Raw genomic sequence first — 18511 nt, 5'->3', positions numbered from 1 at the left:
TTTCCTGTAGCCACAGCTGCTTCCAGCAGCCACTGCAGAGCTATCCCCCAGAGAAGCCGCTACGGCTCCCAAGCCTCATTAACCTTTTGTGGTTGCAGAAGTCATCCCCAAGGTCACTTTCTCACCATCCACATGCGAGCGTGCACCAGGCAGACATGGCCTCCAGCTGCCTACCATGCGCAGTTTCTCAGCCCTTGTTCCTCACAGGTCCTCAGCCGTTGGCTGGATTTGTAATTGTTATGGTGTTATTACTCATCAGGAGATATTTCAATAAATTTTCATAATGTGGCCACACTGCACATTATTCAAACTAGAATAGCTGTCCCTGGGCTTTCTCATAGGCTGATAGTCCAGTGAGTTCTTTATGACTTTGAGGCAAATTTAAATACGTGAGCTTCAGTATTCTGTACATGTGCTTTTGGGCCTGTGGCATTCTGGAACACTGAAGGAGCATCGCTTAGGAAAGTACCACCTGAACTTTAGTCATCCGAGTACCATGTAGGCACGTGGGGTGAGTTTCTTTGTCCACTGAGGGGGAAAATGTAGGCTCCTGAGTCAGGCTGCCTGGGTTGGAATCCAGCTCTGCCATCTAACAGCTCTGGAATCTGGACTGTGTCCTTGACCGTTCTGTGCCTGAATTTTCCCATCTATGAAATGGGGATGATATTACTACCATATAACAAGCTTGAGAGAATCAGTCGCACAGGAAGCATGAGAAGAGTGCCTGGCGAGCATAGACCCAGTTGTGGGAAGGGTGGTCTGCAGTGCAGTCTGCCTCTGGAGATGGGCTGGGTAGCCAATGGGAGCTCACCCATTATCTTGTGCCCAACCCTCCTGGGAGCACCCTGCTGCTCTGCTTCGGTTCCTTCCAGTCAGATGGCTGCTGCTCATTAGATTCCGTAATGTGCAGCATCCTCCACTCCCTGGGTCCTGCCTCTCTCATCTCATAAATAGCATTCTGGTTTTACCAGTTTGCTGCTCCTTGAACACAACCCTCTGCCTCCTCTCTGGTCCTGCACTCAGGCCCAGGCAGGTAGAGCAAGCAAGGCCCTGCTCTGCCACTGTCATGTGCGATGGAAGGTGGCCTGTCCCATTGTGATGTCATCTGGGGCATCTTGAAGTTGAGGACTCTTCTTAGCTGGCCTGAGTTTCTTTAGCCTCCGACCAACACCCAGGACCCTGCCATCACCCACCGTGGGGCCAGCTGCTCAGACCGGCCCATTCGCAGAGGGCTCTCCCCAGGTCAGGATCTGACCCCTGCGGTCAGAGGGGCAGAGTGACCCGCTTCTCAGGCTCTACAACGCAGACAGACTAGAGCAAAGACAGTGCAACACAGAGTAGCCTGGCTTCAAGGTTGCACACGGAGCCCCACGTGAACAAAGAAAGCACATCCTGTGTCACAGAGCCAGGCCCAAGGAGACCAAAGAGGCCAGTAGTGCACACTGTGTTTTATGGTCATGACTTAGCAACATTAATGAAGCAAGAGTGCAACCTGACCACCACCCCCATCTCAAAACCTGTATATTTGGAAAATCCTGATAGAAATCATGAAATATTTAGAATCAAATCACAGTAAGAACTACATGTCTACACTTGTGAAATGTCACTGAAGTGATGCTTAAATGAAAATTTGAAGAAAAGAATGAAGATGGCGGCATAGATAAACACCGGGAAATTGTCGCCTCACACAACAATTGAAGAATGCCGCAAGGGTCAGAGCAAACATCGTCCAGAACAACAGGAAGGCTGGCTGAGTGAAATTTCTACAACTAGAAGAAAACAGGGGCACGCTGAGAGCCAGCGGAGCTGCGGAGGTGAAGTGCAGAGGTACGGCGGCGGCTCGCGCGCGCGGAAAGGGGGTGGCGCCTGAGGACGCGGCTGTCTTTTTGAATCACAAGCTCCCGACTGCTCTGAACTCCGGTTCCAGCGGGTCTCTGGGGACCCAGGGCTCATACAGGGAGAGGCTGGTCTGTCAGGCGGCAGCGGGCGAACTTGAGAGCGGCTTTCCCTCAGAGGTGCTTGCAGCCGTTACCGGGACACTGAGACGCGCGGCTCCGGGCGCGGAGAATCACCATAGCTGCTTTCACCACCCTTTGACTCCCTGAGACCCCGCCCCACCCAGGCTTCGGCAGAGGCTTTTGCATGTGAATGTACCTAACTACAGCCCAGCCAGGCAGACCCGGAACTTCCAAGAGAAGGCCCAAGGCCCCGCAGCGGCTTGCATTGCTTCACAGCTGAGCCTCTTCGTGGCTCCTGCTGTGTGGCCTCAGGCAGGGGCTGAATTAGCACCTCCTTAGATCCAGGAGCCACTCTACCCAGTGGTCAGAGGGGGACCATTCTCCCACTTCAGACACAGCTGATTCCCACAGCCAATTGGCCTGGAGGTCAATTCCTCCCAGTGATCCTACAACAACCAAGGCACCAAGAGTGCACCAAGAGTGTCTACCCCAGGTAACTGGGGAGGCTGAGCCACTGGGCCCTACAGGACACCTGGCGTGCAGGGCCACTCTATCAACACAGGGAAGCAGCCAAAATGCGGAGACAAAGAAAAAGGTCACAAATGGCAGGAACGGAGGAAAGCAAACGACTGGATATAGAGTTCAAGGCCACGTTTATAAGGTTTTTCAAGAATTTTATGGAAACCGCCGATAAATTTAATGAATCCCTCAAGGAGTATAGTGAGACCATGGAGGACATGAAAAAGGACCAACTAGAAATTAAGCATACACTGACTGAAATAAAGAATAATTTACAGAGATCCAACAGCAGACAAGAGGATCCCAAGAATCAAGTCAAAGATTTGAAATACAAAGAAACAAAAAATACCCAACCGAAAAAGAAAAGAGATTCAAAAAATATGAAGATAGTGTAAGGAACCTCTGGGACAACTTCAAGCGTACCAACATCAGAATTATAGGGGTACCAGAAGGAGAGAGAGGGCAAGATATTGAAAACCTTTTTGAAGAAATAATGACAGAAAACTTCCCCTACCTGGTGAAAGAAATGGACTTACAAGTCCAGGAAGCGCAGAGAACCCCAAACAAAAGGAATCCAAAGAGGACCACACCAAGACACATCATAATTAAAATGCCAAGAGCAAAAGATAAAGAATCTTAAAAGCAGCAAGAGAAAGACAGTCAGTTACCTACAAGGGAGTACCCATTCGACTGTCAGCTGATTTCTCAACAGAAACCATGCAGGCCAGAAGAGAGTGGCAAGAAATATTCAAAGAGATGAATAGCAAGAACCTGCAACCAAGATTACTTTATCCAACAAAGCTATCATTCAGAATGGAAGGTCAGATAAAGAGCTTCACGGATAAGAAAAAGCTAAAGGAGTTCATCACCACCAAACCAGCAAGCATTATATGAAATGCTGAAAGATATTCTTTAAGAAGAGGAAGAAGAAAAAGGAACTCTTACCATTTGCCACAGCATGGATGGAACTGGAGAGTGGATAAATACCACAGGATCTCACTCATTTGTGGAATATAATGAACAACATAAACTGATGAACAAGGACTGATCCAGAGACGGAGAGGCATTGATTGGACTGTCGGGCCTTGGAGGGAAGGTAGGGGAGGGTGGGGGCAAGGGGGAAAGATCAACCAAAGGACTTATATGCAAGCATATAGGCCTAACCAATGGACACGGACAACGGGGGGGTGAGGGGATGGGGGGGGGGGTAGAGGGTACACATATGTAATATCTTAATCAATAAAAAAAAAAAAGAAAATTTGAAGCATGAATTCATACGTTAGAAAGGAAGAGTTAAAGTTAATGATCTATGTGTCCATGTCAAGAAATTAGAAAATGACACTAAAGCCAAATAGATCAGAAAGATGGAAATAATATTGATGAGCGATAGAAAGGCTGGCATTTGGGTTAGGTTATGTTGTTATAAAGAAAAAAATCTGACAAAAACATAGCCAGACATGAATACCTATTTAGCATCTATATATTCTGAATGTTTCTCTTTGCTTGCATTATAGTTCTCAAAATTGATTTGTAAAAACTACAGGCCAGCAAAGCAAACATTAATTTTGACTTTTTTTAAGTGAGTGCCTACCATTTGAAACATATGTTTTAGTGGCTTTCCCATTGGGCTCTCAGATGAAAAGGCAGGAGACTTTCTGATCCTGTTTTGAAGCTCTGGGCCATCACATAACCCTCCCATACCTCCGTGCAGCTGTGCAAGAGGGGGCTCTTTAACAAGTCCCCCAAGTCTCCAGCATGGATTGGTGTTCAGATTAAACCATCCCAAATGTACCCCCAAATTCAGTGGGAACCTGCCTGGCTGTTTCTGCAACAGGCAGTCGCAAGCAAGTAGAAACTTGATTTTTGTGCAGCTAGGTGAGAGAGAGCAGTTGTTAGATACCATTAGTGATGTGACTTGGAAATAAAAATGTTCCTCTGATAACGTTTTCCAGCTTCTAAATTACTTTAATTAGAGACTCTGAGCTTGCAGGGGAGGTGTTGGGTGGTTACCATGAAGACTTCTTATCAGTGCCGATCAGGACTCCTGTTCCCGTGTGGTGACTGAATGAAGCACTGGGCTGACAAAGACTATGACTTTGATTTCCAGTATTTGCTTCTCCAGTCAGGGCCACCGCCATTTTACAATGCAATCCTCAGGGAGCACAGCAGCACCCACCCTGCGCATGCCTTCTGGCTGCTTGCACTCCAGGCAGAGCTGAGGAGTTATGGCAGAGACCTTATGGTTCTAAAAAGTCTAAATATGGACTATTTGGGCTTTTACAAGAAAAGTGAGCTGACCCTGCTCCAAACAGGAACATTGTTCTCTTTGACTTGTTAATCTATATATCCTATCTAATATGCTAATTAACCCTCACACCGTCGCAAAGATGGCGGCACCCACAGCCAATAAGGAGGGAATATGCTAATTGACTGGCCCGCCCTCAAAGATGGCAGCGCCCACAGCCAATAAGGAGGGGATATGCTAATTGGCTGCCACACCCTCAAAGATGGTGGCGCCCACTGCCAATAAGGAAGGGATATGCTAATTGACTGCCCCACCCTCAAAGATGGCGGTGCCCAGTCCCCTCAGCCCCACCAGGGCAGCAGGCACAGGGCAAGGCTGGGCCTGCCCCCAGGGGCCCAGCCTTGCCTCACACCTGCCTCTCAGCCCCCCAGCCACCCAGGGCCGCCTGAGGCTCAGGTAACCAGGGCTGGCCAAGGCTTGCGCTGCTGGCAGTGGCAGCAGCAGAGGTGTGATGGGGGTGTTGCCTTCCCCTGAGCACCAGGTTGCCTCCCGCCCCTGAGGGCTCCCGAACTGTGAGAGGGGGCAGGCCGGACTGAGGGAACCCCCCCTCCAGTGCATGAATTTTCATGCACTGGGCCTCTAGTATACTAATAAAACCCTAAACAACTTGTCAACTGTTCGACCAGTCTACTGTTTGACTGGTTGCTATGACACTCAATGACCACCAGGGGGCAGACACTCAACGCAGGAGCTGCCCCCTGGTGATCAGTGCGCTCCCACAGCTGGAGCACCGCTCAGCTGCCTGACGACGGGTGCCAGATGCCAGGCTCACAACTGGTGAACACAGCTGTGGCGGCTCAAGCCTCTCCCGCCTCTGTGGCAGCACTACCCAGTGGCAGAGGTGGCGGTACAGCAGGGCCGGGATAAGTGGGAGCAGCACAGTGCTCAGCCCTGCTCAGGCTCTTCCCTAGCGCACTACTACATCGACGGGTGCCAGATGCCAGGCTCACAACTGGTGAACACAGCTGTGGCGGCTCGAGCCTCTCCCGCCTCTGTGGCAGCACTACCCAGTGGCAGAGGTGGCGGTACAGCAGGGCTGGGATAAGTGGGAGCAGCACGGTGCCCAGCCCTGCTCAGGCTCTTCTCTAGTGCACTACTACATCTCCCGAGGAGTCCTGGATTGTGAGAGGGCACAGGCCAGGCTGAGGTACCCCACTGCTGCACAAATCCATGCACAGGTCCTCTAGTGTTGTCATAAATGTAAACATACAAAATGCATGGATAATACAACACTAGTTTTTCTTCTATTGGTGCTTTATACAAGATTTAATCCTAAAAGCAAGCAAAGGAACCTGTTGTTACCAGAACTTGGAAACTGCTGTGTTATGGCATCATATCAGGGAGGTGTTACTGCAGTTTGCAAAATGAAGCTAATTCTATAGGTAAGGCCTGGAAAAATCGGTCTTCAGATCTTCAAGAACTGAAAGTAACTGTCAGGTTGCTAGTATTGGAGGCATTTTTTGAACTTAAAATTATCCTATTAACATTTGTTTCTCTGTGACAAAATATAACAAATATAGCCCTTCAATGATTGCTTAGACATGGTTTAGAAATACCTAGGTTTATTTTTTTAATGTTTTTATTGATTCCAGAGAGAGGGAGAGAGAGAGAAACACCAGTGATGAGAGAGAATCACTGATTGGCTGCCTCCTGCACACTCCCTATTGGGGATCGAGCCCACAGCCCAGGCATGTTCATTGATCGGGAATCAAACCATGACCTCCTGGTTCATGGGTCAATGCTCAACCACTGAGCCACATGGGCTGGGCAATACATGGTTATTTTTTAAAGTATATGTACACTGACAAAGTTGGTAGGATGTTGTTCCTTTCTGCCAAATTTTAAAAATCACAATTATTATACTTTCTATAAAAAAGTTAGCAACAGTCCAGCACCCACAGTCTTATTGCCCCTAATTGGGCTAATGGGAGTCCTAAGCATTCATGGGATCCCACAGCATGAGGGCGGAAACTGAGTGGGACACCTCCTCGAAGTTCCCCTGCCTGGGCCATCAGCCCAACTCAGTGCCATCCAGAACCAGAGGTACTCACCGATTCCCTCTGTGTCTTTGAAGGGTATTCCCCGAGTCCCTCCGGTGGCTGATGGCGACCCAGCAGTTTGAGTCTGCGAAGAAGTTGATCCTACACTTCACCCAGAAAAACTCCATGAACACCGAGACTGACATCAAAGGCGTGATGCCCGGTGAGTACAGGCCCTGGGAGAGGCGCCCCTGTCCTGGACCGAGTGTCAGAGCAGTTCCCCGATGCTGGGGATGGCTGGTTTTCCAAGCAGCTGTCCTAGCTAGTGGCTTCATGTCCTGTGATGGTTGCTTAATGTCTGCAGATAGGCTAGGAACATGGGCAGATTGAAATTCTCTCCACCCTCTAGGAGTTGAGTCTTTCCTGGCCAGGTCTGACACACTGTGGGCACCCACATAGCCTGCCCAAACCCCAACGTGCAGTGTGAGCCTAATGTGCACCTGGTCACCAAGGGAACATGCGGGGGGTGGGGGGGAGGGGGGCGGGCAGGTAAAAATTCCCGAGCCTGGCACAGCCCTGCCTGCCAGGTCCAAAGGTGCTCAGAGCACTGGCTGGGAGCGGCTGGCTTCACTATCTTTCTTTTCCCAAGTGCGACCTCGGGGAGCCGCCACAGTCTATACCTGTCATGACCGATTTGTGGGGGCTGAGGAAGTAGGAGCGTGAAGCATTTCTGCAGATGTGTTCAGGCCCACTGGCAACATCCTCCCAGGGCAGATCCAGCTCTCAAGCTGCAGCTCCACAATATCACCAGGAGGCTGTTAAAATCCAGGCTCCAGGGCCTTCCCTAGCACCAGAGGTTCTGATCCAGTCAATTTGGAATAAGCCCTAAGAACCTGCGCTTTTAGTGAACACTAGGAGAGATTCTGGCGCCCACGGTGCACAGACGCCCTTTTGAAAGCCCCTGGTAGACCCAACCCAAGCCCCGACCCACTCCCCCGACCTGAAGACCCGCATTGATAGCACTGTTGTTATAAATTTCCCAGGCAAATAATCTGCAGGCCCTTGTCCCAGTGAGATACGCACATTTCCCACCGTGACCTAAACTTGGATCCCACAGACATTCACTAAGCGCCGCCATGTGCAGCCACTGCTCCGGAGCAGAGAAAGCAAGAGGCAGAGCCTTGCTCTCGTGGAGCTTGCAGGCCGGTGTGCAGGCCCACAGTGCACACGGAGATGTGTAGTGCGCCTGGGGGATGCGTGCTGTAGGGAAAATCTCAGAGCAGAGGGCTAGAGGGCGGTGGTGCGGACCCACTCCGAGCGCTGGGGAGCCTGGCTCCAAGTACAGGTGAGCAGATACCTGTGTGAAGCTGGAGAATGTGCCGGTCCCCATGGGAAAGGAGCACGAGCCGAGAAGCTCAGAGCCCACTGGCCGGGAAAGGCTTCTGTACATGCCTCTTCCATGGTCTGAGACAGGCTGCTCACAGCCTCCTGACTCGGGGGACCTGGGGTTCAGTGTCCCAGATGCTGCTGCTCGGCCAGGTGAGCCCCTGCCTTGGCCTATGCCCAGGACCTGGGAGGTGGAGACAGCAAGGCCAGGCCACCTCCACGTCAGCACAGGCAAGAGTTCAGGAGGCCCAGAGCCCATGCTTTACTGGAACAAAGGAGGACGTGCGCCAGGTCTGCTTTCCGAGAAGAACGCTGAGTGCTGGTGCTCTGCAGAGGGCGGCTGTGGCCCTTGTCCCGCGGCAATGACCAGACACTTTTCTAAATGACTTGGAAATGTTAACTTACATCTAATATTTACCCCTAAATGCTTGATGTGTACTAACTTATATTTCTTCCCAACTTGAGTCCTCTGAGGGGGTTACTATAATCATCTGTGTTTGCGTGAGGGGAAACTGAGGCACAGAGAGGGTTAAGTATCTTGCCAGAGGTCATATACTGAGTAAGTAGAGCGGGGACTTGAACCCAAGAAGTCCGGCAGACGCGGCTTCGCTGGCTGTTTTTGAGAGAGGGGGCTGGGCTCTGAGACAAATGTGCCTGTTTGGAGAGGAATTCGTATTGAATTCACTTTCCTCCTTTTGGGCACGTTTGCTGATTTTGGAGTGTCCAGCTATCTTCCTGAAACTTATCCAGGCCCCATTCATTATGAAGATAATGCTCTTAAGTCTTTCCATGTAATTTGTTTCGGGAATTTCCCTAATTAAATCACATGTTCTACTTCTTTCAGGTTGAAATACTGTCTGGGAAAAGCTTGTTTTCTCAATCCGAATTACACTCATTCATTTCCCTTCTATTTCTGGTGGGAAATGAATTTTCCCTTTTCTTTGCCTCTGAGTTTTGCTGGTGTGATTTTTTATGCTGGTGCCCCTGGCACAGGTGGCCTCCCCTCCCCTCAGGAGGATAATCACACATCCACTCCTGGGGGGGCACTGCGTTCACACCTGCCTCCTGATCTTGTTCACACCCAGCTCTCGAACACACTGATGATAGCATCGCGGCAGAAGCTGCCCAGTGCTTGCGGGAAGACAGGTGTCTGTTTCATCTAATTTGGTCACTTCCAACTTTCTTAGGCTGGACTCGCTTTTCTGCTGGAAATCTTCCCATCGCCTCACCTAATCCACCTCCCAACACCTTAGTGTCCTACTTCGCCTCTTACCTTCCTTGACTCCATCCTCACTGCTACCCTTCCCCTCACATCACCTCCTACTCAGAACTGCTTCCCAGGACCCCTAGGCTAGACCCCCAGTCCTCCAACTGCTCTGAGACCCTGTCTCACGTCTGCCTGCCGCTCGCAGATGCTCTGGCCTTCGCTGGGCCCTCAGAATGCACCAGTGCCTCCTGGCTGCAGGGCCCTCCCTGTCCTCAGCCTCACCCTCGTTCGGCCAGCTCCTGGGAAACCAGTCCGCAGGTTAGCCTGACTCCTCAGACCCCGGCCAGCTCTCCAGTGGTGCACCATCTCAGCTACAGGCGAAGGGGCCTGTTGCCAGCATCCAGCTGTGACGAATGGTCTGTGTAGCTCCTCAGGGCCTATCGCCCTGTGTCTGCAGAGCCTGGTTCTGCTGTTGCCCAGCACTAGCAGACCTGACTGCTAGTAGGCCTTCCATGAAAGCTAGTAAATACATGAAACGTGGTCAGCTGTAGTTACTGGTTGTGTTGCCTGGAGGTGGAGGAGTGTCTCAGGTTGGGCTGCAGATGCATGCGTCAGGGGAGCTCCTGACCCTGTCAGCGTATCCTAATCTTGGATTCAGGCCAGAAGAAAACCTCATGTTCCAAAATGTTCCATGCCCTTCCTCTTTTAAACAGATCTTCAGTTTATTATTGAACATGGCAGATTTTCTCAGTGGAGTTTGCAGCTGAATTACCACCAATATTTGGGTCTGCTCTGGAGTGTCATTGTCACAGTATCACTCCTACCATCATTAGTGTCACATTGGCATGTCCAAGTACTGACAGCTCTCCTTCTATCATAATTCCCAAGATTTTGAACATGTACTGCAGGAGTAGAGCCTGCTGGTTTCAAATGTGGCCGCATGGACCGCAGCCACTGTACAGAGCTCTTGGAATAAGAGCTCCACCCCTGCTCCTAGTTGCAGCAATGCCGGCAGTCACTGGGCAGTGCCCCCGCAAGGCCTGGCCGAAACACTATGTGCACATGATCCTCATCAGAGCCTTAGGAGGGCCATAACCAGACCGTCCTGCTGTACATGTGAGGAAACCGGGCCCAGAGAGGCTGAACGTTGGGAGGCACTGCTTCCCCACACCCCACATTCCCTCCTCGTGGAAGGAGCCAGACCCAAGGAGGCAGAGCGGACCCCTCTCCTCTTTTTCTCCTGGAGATTGGGCCATGTGAGGGTGCAGGGTGCAGGTCCTCTCGGGCAGTACCCGGGGAAGCCAGTGTGGCCCAGCCTTGCCAAGATGGGCAGATGGGTCTGCACGGTGCAGGCATCCCAACCGCAGGCCCCTCCCAGTGGTGGGGCACAGATATCGTCCTCGCCTGCCTTGCTTTTTATCTTCTCCATCTGTTTGGAACCTGAAGTGAGAAAAGAGGGGCCATGTATCAGGCCACTCAGGGTCCCTAAAAACAGGCAACTTGTCCAAAGTCCTTCTCCTCCTGCCCCTCATGCTCCTCCTCCTTCTGCTGCTGCTGCTCCTCCTCCTCTACCTGCTCCCCCTCCTCCTGCTCCTTCTCTACCTGCTCCTCCTGCTCCTCTTTCTTCTCCTGCTCCTCCTCCTCCTCCCCTTTCTGCTACTCCTCCACTTGTTCCCCCTTCTCTTCCTCCTGCTCCTCTTTCTTCTCTTGCTCCTCCTCCTCCTCCCCTTTCTGCTGCTCCTCCTCCTCCTCTTTCTGCTGCTCCTCCACTTGTTCCCCCTTCTCTTCCTCCTGCTCCTCCTGCTGATCCTCCTGCTCCTCCTCCTGATCCTCCTGCTCCTCCTTATCCTCCTGCTACTCCTTCATCTCCTCCTGTTCTTCCTTCTCTTCCTCCTCCTCCTCCTCCTCCTCCTGATCCTTCTCCTGCTACTTTGCACCTCTTCCTGATCCCCCTCTTCCTCTTCCTCCTGCTCCTCCTCCTCCACCTGCTCCTCCTGCTTCTCCTCCTGCTGCTCCTGATCCTCCTCCTCCACCTGCTCCTTCTTCTCCTGTTACTCCTACTTCTCCTCCTCCAGATCTTCCTCCTCCTCCTCCTCCTCCTCCAGATCTTCCTCCTCCTCCTCCTCCTCCTCCTCCTCCTCCTCCTCCTCCTCCTCCTCTCTTCTTTTTCTCATTCTCCTCTTCTTCCATCTTTTTGCTTCCTCTTCCTTACCTCCCTTCTCTTTTGGTCCTTTCTTGTTTTTTATTTCTGTATCTGACGTTTTTCCAATTTTACCAGGAATGCATTAGCAGTGTACACAAAGTTAAAACAAAGCCAGTTTATTTCACACCCCATCCAAGTGAATGCTAATGACCCTTGACATGTGTTTCCCCTGCATCTCTGAGGCTGGCCTCTGCTGTTCTCGGGAAGTGTCCTTTGGCCTCTCCCCTGGATATCCAAACCACGGAGAGGTCATGACCCTTCCAGTGTGTCTGCAGGGACACCTTCCCTTCTGCAGTCAGTGTTGAGAAGTGGGGACAGACTGGGTCAGCTTTTCGTTTGGTTCTTGTAACAGTGCTCTGAAGTGGGGACAGTGTTCCACTTAACAAATGAGAAACTGAGGCACAGAGCAACTAAGTAACTTTCCCAAGGAGCCTCAACAATAAAGGCTGAAAGCCGGGACTCTGCTGGGTCTGTGGGCCCCTCACTGCCACCCCCCACCCCCGTTCTGGAAGGGAGACCCGCCCAGACAGACCCGGGCCCTCTGGCTGCATCTCACAGGGACTAGCCTGGGGGCAGAAGAGGGTTCAGAGTGACAGGAGGTGCCTGGCCTGGGTGGGAGATTCCTAACTTGACTCTATTTGTTTTTTGTTTTGAAATGTTCCTAATGGCTCGAAGCCAGAGGGTGGAAGAGTCCTGGCTGGGGAGCAGGAGGAGAATTGCTTTAACAGCTGTTTCCTTGATGCAGAGTCTGTCGACCCTCATGCCCCTTTTTACCCGTTTTTCCCGAGTGCAAGGACTTCACAAAGTCCCTGCGATTTCTGTCTGATAAGCAGAGGTGGAAAGGCCTCTTTCCGTTACCTATGCAGTTACCTCCGGAGGTCTCAGATGGCCTCTAATGTTTCCTGTAACCCGGCTGGTGGACTTTTGTCCCAGAACAGACTAGTGCTGAGAAAGTGTATGTTGTTGTTGGTAGGCTGGTGGGTGATATGTCTAACGGACAAAATGTCAGTGGCCCAGACAAGTTCATTTCATTCCAATTAGAATGCAGTTCCTCTGTAGGCTGCAGTCAGTTCTTCAGACCTGGGCTCTAGAGTTTAATGTTATATAAAAAACAAAACTCGGTCATAGTTACAATTGCTACAGCTTCTTTAGCAACATCTGTTTTACTTCTAATAATGTGTTAGTAGTTAAATTTGGGCCACATTTAAAAAACACAACCTTTAAACTTATGTAAACATCTTAATGGGCATTTAAGGTTTCTTCTTGTAAGATTTTCATGGTGAGCAAGTGGAACTATTATAGTTGGTTCCTGGTAAGTTTTACAAAAGTGAAATTACTCAGGTCACTGGATCCAACATGATCTATTAACTATAATATTTCTATATTCTTTAAAAGTTTTTTAGATTTTTAACCAGGAGGAAAGTATGTTTGTAAATCAAATTAGTCCATTTTTACAAAGGGGAGCATAAAAGTCAGGAAGACCTCAGGAGAGGGTCTGTGGACATAGCCGAAATGCCAGCCATCTGGCTTGTGCACAGACCTCAATCTTCACACCTAAATATGGAAAGGAAGAAAGTTCTGGAAACTCAAGTGGCATGGTATCTCTCAGACATAGGAGAGGCTTTTTCTTCTCTTTTCTATGCCACAGCTGGTGACACTGATCCAAAAAAAAATTTTATTTAAATAAAAAGCTCCTAAATCCTTATGGTTAAGCAAAATATTTTCCTTCCAACTGTAACTAATGAGGCTGGCGGCCCTCCTGCCATTGGATGGCAGGAAGGAGGTAGAACAGGAGAGAAGTAAGGGGTGTGGGTGTGGAGGGCACTCTTCAGAGACTCCCTGAGGGAGCTGCTGCTCTGGGAGGCAGGCCTGTTTCCTCTGAGCACCAAAGGCTTCCTAGTATACGGGGAACTTCCCACCCCCACTGCTTTTTAAGAAAAACATCTTAGACTTTTTTGGGATAACTTTAAGTTTTCAGAAAAGTTGCAAAGTAGTACAGAATTTCTGAATACCCCAGACTCAGTCTCCCCTCTTATTACCATCTGATATTCCAACGGCACAGTTGTCTCAGCTGAGAAACTGCCACGGGGACGCTACCGTTAACCAAACGCCAGCCTTTACCTGCATGTCACCATCTTCCCATGAGAAACCTCTTCCTGCTCCAGGATGGCACTAGTCAGCCCGTTTCCCCAGTCCCCTCCGGACCACAGCAGTTTCTCAGTCTTTCCTTGTTTCCGTGGCCTTAACAATCTTAAAGAGCACTGGCCAGCCACCCAATTGGTTAAGTCGTCCTTTTCTCTTTTAGCTCCTGAGTAGGGGATTATTCCCCCAGGACAGGCCTGGGCAGGAGCAAGAAGGGCCTGGGAGGCTGGACGGTGGCTTTTCTGCGCACAGAGGGGTAGGGAGGCCGTGGAGGTCCAGACGTTGCCTATTTTGATCTTCCATGTTAACTTGCTAGTCAACACCAGCACTTGAGCAAACCCATGAACCCAGTTAACGCGGCCCTGGGATGCCGTCAGTCCGTTCAGAATGGCTTTTGGAGCCCGTTTGAGCCTCGCAAGAAACTGTCTTCTAACTGTGTGGTTGGTCACATCACTTTCAGCCCAAACATCATATCTTTCCAGCTGCCAAAGGCTTTGAGCGTTAAAAGTATACCCACGTGTGGATTGTGTGATCTGTGTGTGCACAGATAGGCACCCAGTTCCTGCATTTATTTCTCTTTCGAAGATGCATGCACTGGAGGGGTGGCGTCGGAAGCAGCAGCGACGCCATCGTGCGTTCCGCCCACAGTTAAGGAGCATGTCAGCATGTGCTTCTCTAAGCAGTGGGCGGCGCCACTGTTCTCAGTGCCCAAGCCCAGTGAGTGCTCAGTATCCTAGAATCACCCTTCGGCCCTGACCTCTGCCCGTGTGGAATGAGCCTGCGCTAATCACTGTGTGTGTGTCCTTCCTGGTTCCCAGGAGAGGCTGACAGTGAGCACGGCTCCCTCCACACCCCACCCCGCGGGGAATCTGAACAGCCAGGTTAGAGTCCGGGAACACCTTCGCTATCCTGACAGCCAGGCCCTGTCCCCTGCCTTAGAGGGGAAACCCCACAGCATTCTCCCCGTTCACGATGCCTGATTGGGCACCGGCTGTCTTTGAGCCGCCAGTCCGGGCTTGCAGAGAGGTCACGCTCTCTTTCTCCGCAGAGCTGGAGAAGGAGCTGTCCCGGAGGCCCAAGAAGGTCTGCATCGTGAAGATGGTGGGAACCCGGAACCTGTGGAAGAACATCGTGGTCCTGTGTGTGAACTCGTGAGTTGCAGAGGGACACATCCGAGGGCGAGGACAGGGAGGGGCCGGAAAGGGCCTCCAGGCCCTCCTCCTTCCCGGCTGGTTTTTGAATTATGGCCGAGCCAGCCCTCTGGCCTGCCCAGGGCTCCGCCCTTCGCTGAGGGGCCCAGCTAAGTCTTATAAGCCTGCCAGAGCTTTCTAACCAGTTGCTGGAGGATATGGCCCCAACCCCAGCCTCAGCGCAGCTAGAGCCCCAGCCAGCCACCCCGGGCTGCACAGGCGGGGCCCTGGGCTAGTCCACACAGATGTGCATCCTTTCGACCGCGAGAGGATGGGCCAGGCTAGTCCTGCCATTCCCCACAGCTGTTTCTGTCAAAGCAGCTCCATTGAATCAGGTCTCGGCACTGGGGTTCCTGATTAAGTTTGGGGACGATAAAAAGGTTCTCCTGCCAGAGCGATAGGAAAGCTCAGACCTCACTTACACCCTGTCCCCCAGGGGAGGAGACCATGGCCCAGGCAAGAGACTGACCAGCCATGGCCACCGGGTGGTCAGGGCCAAGACCTCAGGCCTCAGCCTCCTGGCCCAGAGTTGGCCCCGGGCACAGTCACCACACCACTGTCCATCTCGGGCAGACACTGACCAATAGGACCATTAAGAATGGAGTGACTTCTTCAAGTTGTATTTTGGAAAAAAACACAAAATGTGACGAAGACAAGATGACATTCTAATGATTCTTGTTGGAGGGTGCCTCTTTCTCTGGCTTTGTTGTCCTAAATTGCCTTTGTGGTCAGAGGACTTCCTCTCCACCAGAACAGAAAGGTGAAGACTTCCCTGCACCCTCCCGAAGCCAGGAGGAAAGGGCAGTCGTGGGGCCAGGAGACGCGCTGAGTCTCAGTCACTAGATGAGAAAAGGATGCCCCGGGGCTGGGTCCTCTGCTGAGTGCTTCCCAAGCAGAAAGGCGTGTGTGGGCAAAGGGCAGCGTCCTGCTGCAGGGGTGGGGTCTGCTGCATCTTCGAGGCGTGAGGAGAGCACCAAGGGAGCTGGAGGAGAAGGGAATGGATGCTGAGCGCTGACATAACAAAGGGGCTCCCCCAGCGTGCAAGCGTTTCACACCGGACCCCGTCCCAGAGGGCCCTTCAGAGCCCTGGGTTCAGTCCACGTGGTGTGGTCACCACTGCTGCAGCCTCCCTGGGCGTGCACAGATGCTTCCCAGAGCAGACATCTGTCTGCAGCAGCTGGGATGCATGTTGCCAGCAGATTTCTGTGATCCTGTGGGGCAGACAAGAGGCTTGATCCGGGCAGCGGAGGAAACGGACGTAAATGAAGAACTGAAAGTCTCCAGGACCGTTTGGCCTGGCTTCTACTGGTTCTTCAGGGTGCCTTTGACAAGTAGTGGCAGAACAGGGTTGAATAGGTCATTCTCTGGACGGATTCCCAAGCCCCCAGAGCCCCGAGTGCTGAAGGAAGAGGCAGACACAGACGGCCAGTGTGTCTCTAAGGTTGTCCTTTGCCAGCTGAGTAATGTGTGCAAGCGGCTGGACCTCCCTCAGCCTGTGTGCCCGCCTGTGAGGCGGGTCTGACAGTAGCTCCTACGTCACTGATGTGGGATTGAAGGAGCGACACGAGGGGAGCACTCTGTCTTGCATGTGGGGTTCCCGTGAAAGTTGCTGTTTGAACAGAAGGCCTCGCTGCCTTTATGCTCACACCTTTCTCCTGGAGTGATGGCAGGGAGTGAGCACACGCCCCAGCGAGGGTCACCTCTCTGAAGTCTTCAGTCTGCGTGTCTCTCTCCTATCCATTCACTGATGGTAACGGCACACTTTTGATTACACATGGAGCCGCTCACACGATTCCTTGCTGTTGGACACAGTGACTCCCGGGTGTGGCACGGTCCCTGGTGTCCCTGCGTGCCCGCACATGGCCCTCTCGGTGTGTCTCCCACAGGCTGACAGGGTTCGGGATCCACCACTGCTTCGCAAGGAGCATGATGGGCCACGAGGTGAAGGTGCCCCTGCTGGAGAACTTCTACGCCGACTACTACACCATGGCCAGCATCGCCCTGGCCTCCTGCCTGGCTATGTGTGTGGTGGTCAGGTTCCTGGGGCGCCGGGGAGGGCTGCTGCTCTTCATGATCCTCACTGCCCTGGCCTCCCTCCTGCAGCTCGGGCTCCTCAACCGTGAGTAGAGCCAGGGGAGTGGGAGGGGCTGTGGGGCGGGGGCGGGCCCGGGGGGAAGGGGCCGGTGTACGAAAGGGCTGGTGGGACTTGAGATGAGTTTTCAGTGACCTGGTATTCCAAAATCAGCAGCTCTAACAGCTGTGCATGGTGACTGCCTTCTCTCCTCTCCCTCCCCAACCCTGGGCTCCCACTCAGAGCCGCCCTGACTGCACCTGCATGGCTGCGGCTTCACTAATGGCCAGACTATCTCTGTGACAGCGCCTGACGGAGAAGAACCAGGGCTTGTTTCTTCCCTGTGAAATGAAGGGGGAAATAAATGTTGACACTCTTGCATTGGGACACTGCTTTTCAGTAGATATTCCCAAGTTACTCAGCTTGTCTTTGGGCCAAAGAATTTCTCAGTAAATGTTTAAATGATTTAAAGGAACGCTGGGGAATCCATGTGGCCCCTGCAAGTATAAGAAGGCAAGCTCAGAACAGCGCCGTGTGAGCCAAGGCCCACTTCCACGCGTGGAAGGAGCCACAGGCATCTCTCTGGCCTGCTCACGGAGAGACGTGAGTGAGCCAGGCAGCTGAGCCCTCCTCTCACCCGTGCCCGGCCTCCTGGGACAGCTCGGACACTGTGGGGACACAGATGCCATGAGGAGAGCTACCAGGCTGTGGGGACTGGGCTCAGGACCCTCGTGCACTGAGGGTCAGAGCCTCTGGTACGTCAGGTGTGCGGGATGTGGCCGAGACACGCGTCAGGGTCCAGAACGGAAGGAAGCGAAAGAAAGCTCACAACTTCCTCAGCCTGTGTACAAACTGGGTTAGAGAATAGCCGGTTTCGACCTCACGAGGCATTTTTCTAAGGGCCGGTCCTGTGCATCCTGCACCTCGCTGGGGACTGGTCTTTGTTCAGCTGTGACTGACAAGGGACTGGAGAAGTGTTGTCTGTCTCTCGACCATCCTGTCCCCGGTGGGGCTGCCCGAGCTGCCCTCCCAGGGAGTGGGCGTTCCAGGGGATGTGCAGGCAGCCCGGAATGTCACTGTGCTCTCTTCCCTGAGCAGGAAGGAATGTCACAGCTACTTTGTGCAAAGGACAAGTCGTCTGAGGATCAGACTCAGAGCATAATGCCCCTGGCGGTGGCCTGGCCGCAGCGGAGGCTCCCTGAGCACAGGCCAGCGGTGATGAGGCTCATGCGCAGCGGAAGTAGTGCTTGGCTCAGGCCAGGGAGTGAGCCAGAGTCGGTTCCGAAGGGTGCAGGCTTCTCCCCAGGATGAGGCCAGTGAGGCTTTAGCCTGCCCTTCCCAACAGGAAGAGTTTTGTTTAGCCAAGTGCTAATTCCAGTGCTTGGGACTGTCCCACAGGCCTTCTCCATCTCTCTAGCTCTCTGGCCCAGACCTGCAGGGAATTCACTGAGATTCCAGCCACGTGGAAACACACACACTTGCCTAATGTGCTTCCTTTTTCCCCCTTTTCCCGCTTTCTTTGTCCTTGTCCGTGTGCTGCCATCATCTCCG

General features: G+C 52.3%; 1 protein-coding gene across 5 annotated transcripts in view; it reads left to right on the top strand.

The window, feature by feature from the left end:
• The window catches only part of SLC22A23 (solute carrier family 22 member 23), a 185902-nt gene that overhangs the window by 149517 nt on the left and 17874 nt on the right, over positions 1-18511 (top strand). For 3 of the 5 annotated variants that reach the window (XM_059688456.1, XM_059688457.1, XM_059688458.1), the window contains exons 5-7: positions 6857-6984; positions 14748-14850; positions 16776-17008. In XM_059688456.1, coding sequence (XP_059544439.1) covers positions 6857-6984; positions 14748-14850; positions 16776-17008 — 464 coding nt within the window. Of the gene's footprint in view, positions 1-6856; positions 6985-14747; positions 14851-16775; positions 17009-17203; positions 18499-18511 lie in introns of those variants that run through there. The other 2 variants (XM_059688459.1, XR_009451905.1) reach the window with 2 other exon arrangements.

The sequence above is a fragment of the Myotis daubentonii genome, chromosome 3, assembly GCF_963259705.1.
Source record: "Myotis daubentonii chromosome 3, mMyoDau2.1, whole genome shotgun sequence".
Classification (NCBI taxonomy): domain Eukaryota; kingdom Metazoa; phylum Chordata; class Mammalia; order Chiroptera; family Vespertilionidae; genus Myotis; species Myotis daubentonii.
The sequence above is the reverse complement of the archived record's forward strand: the minus strand, read 5'-3'. Positions and strand labels throughout refer to the sequence as shown.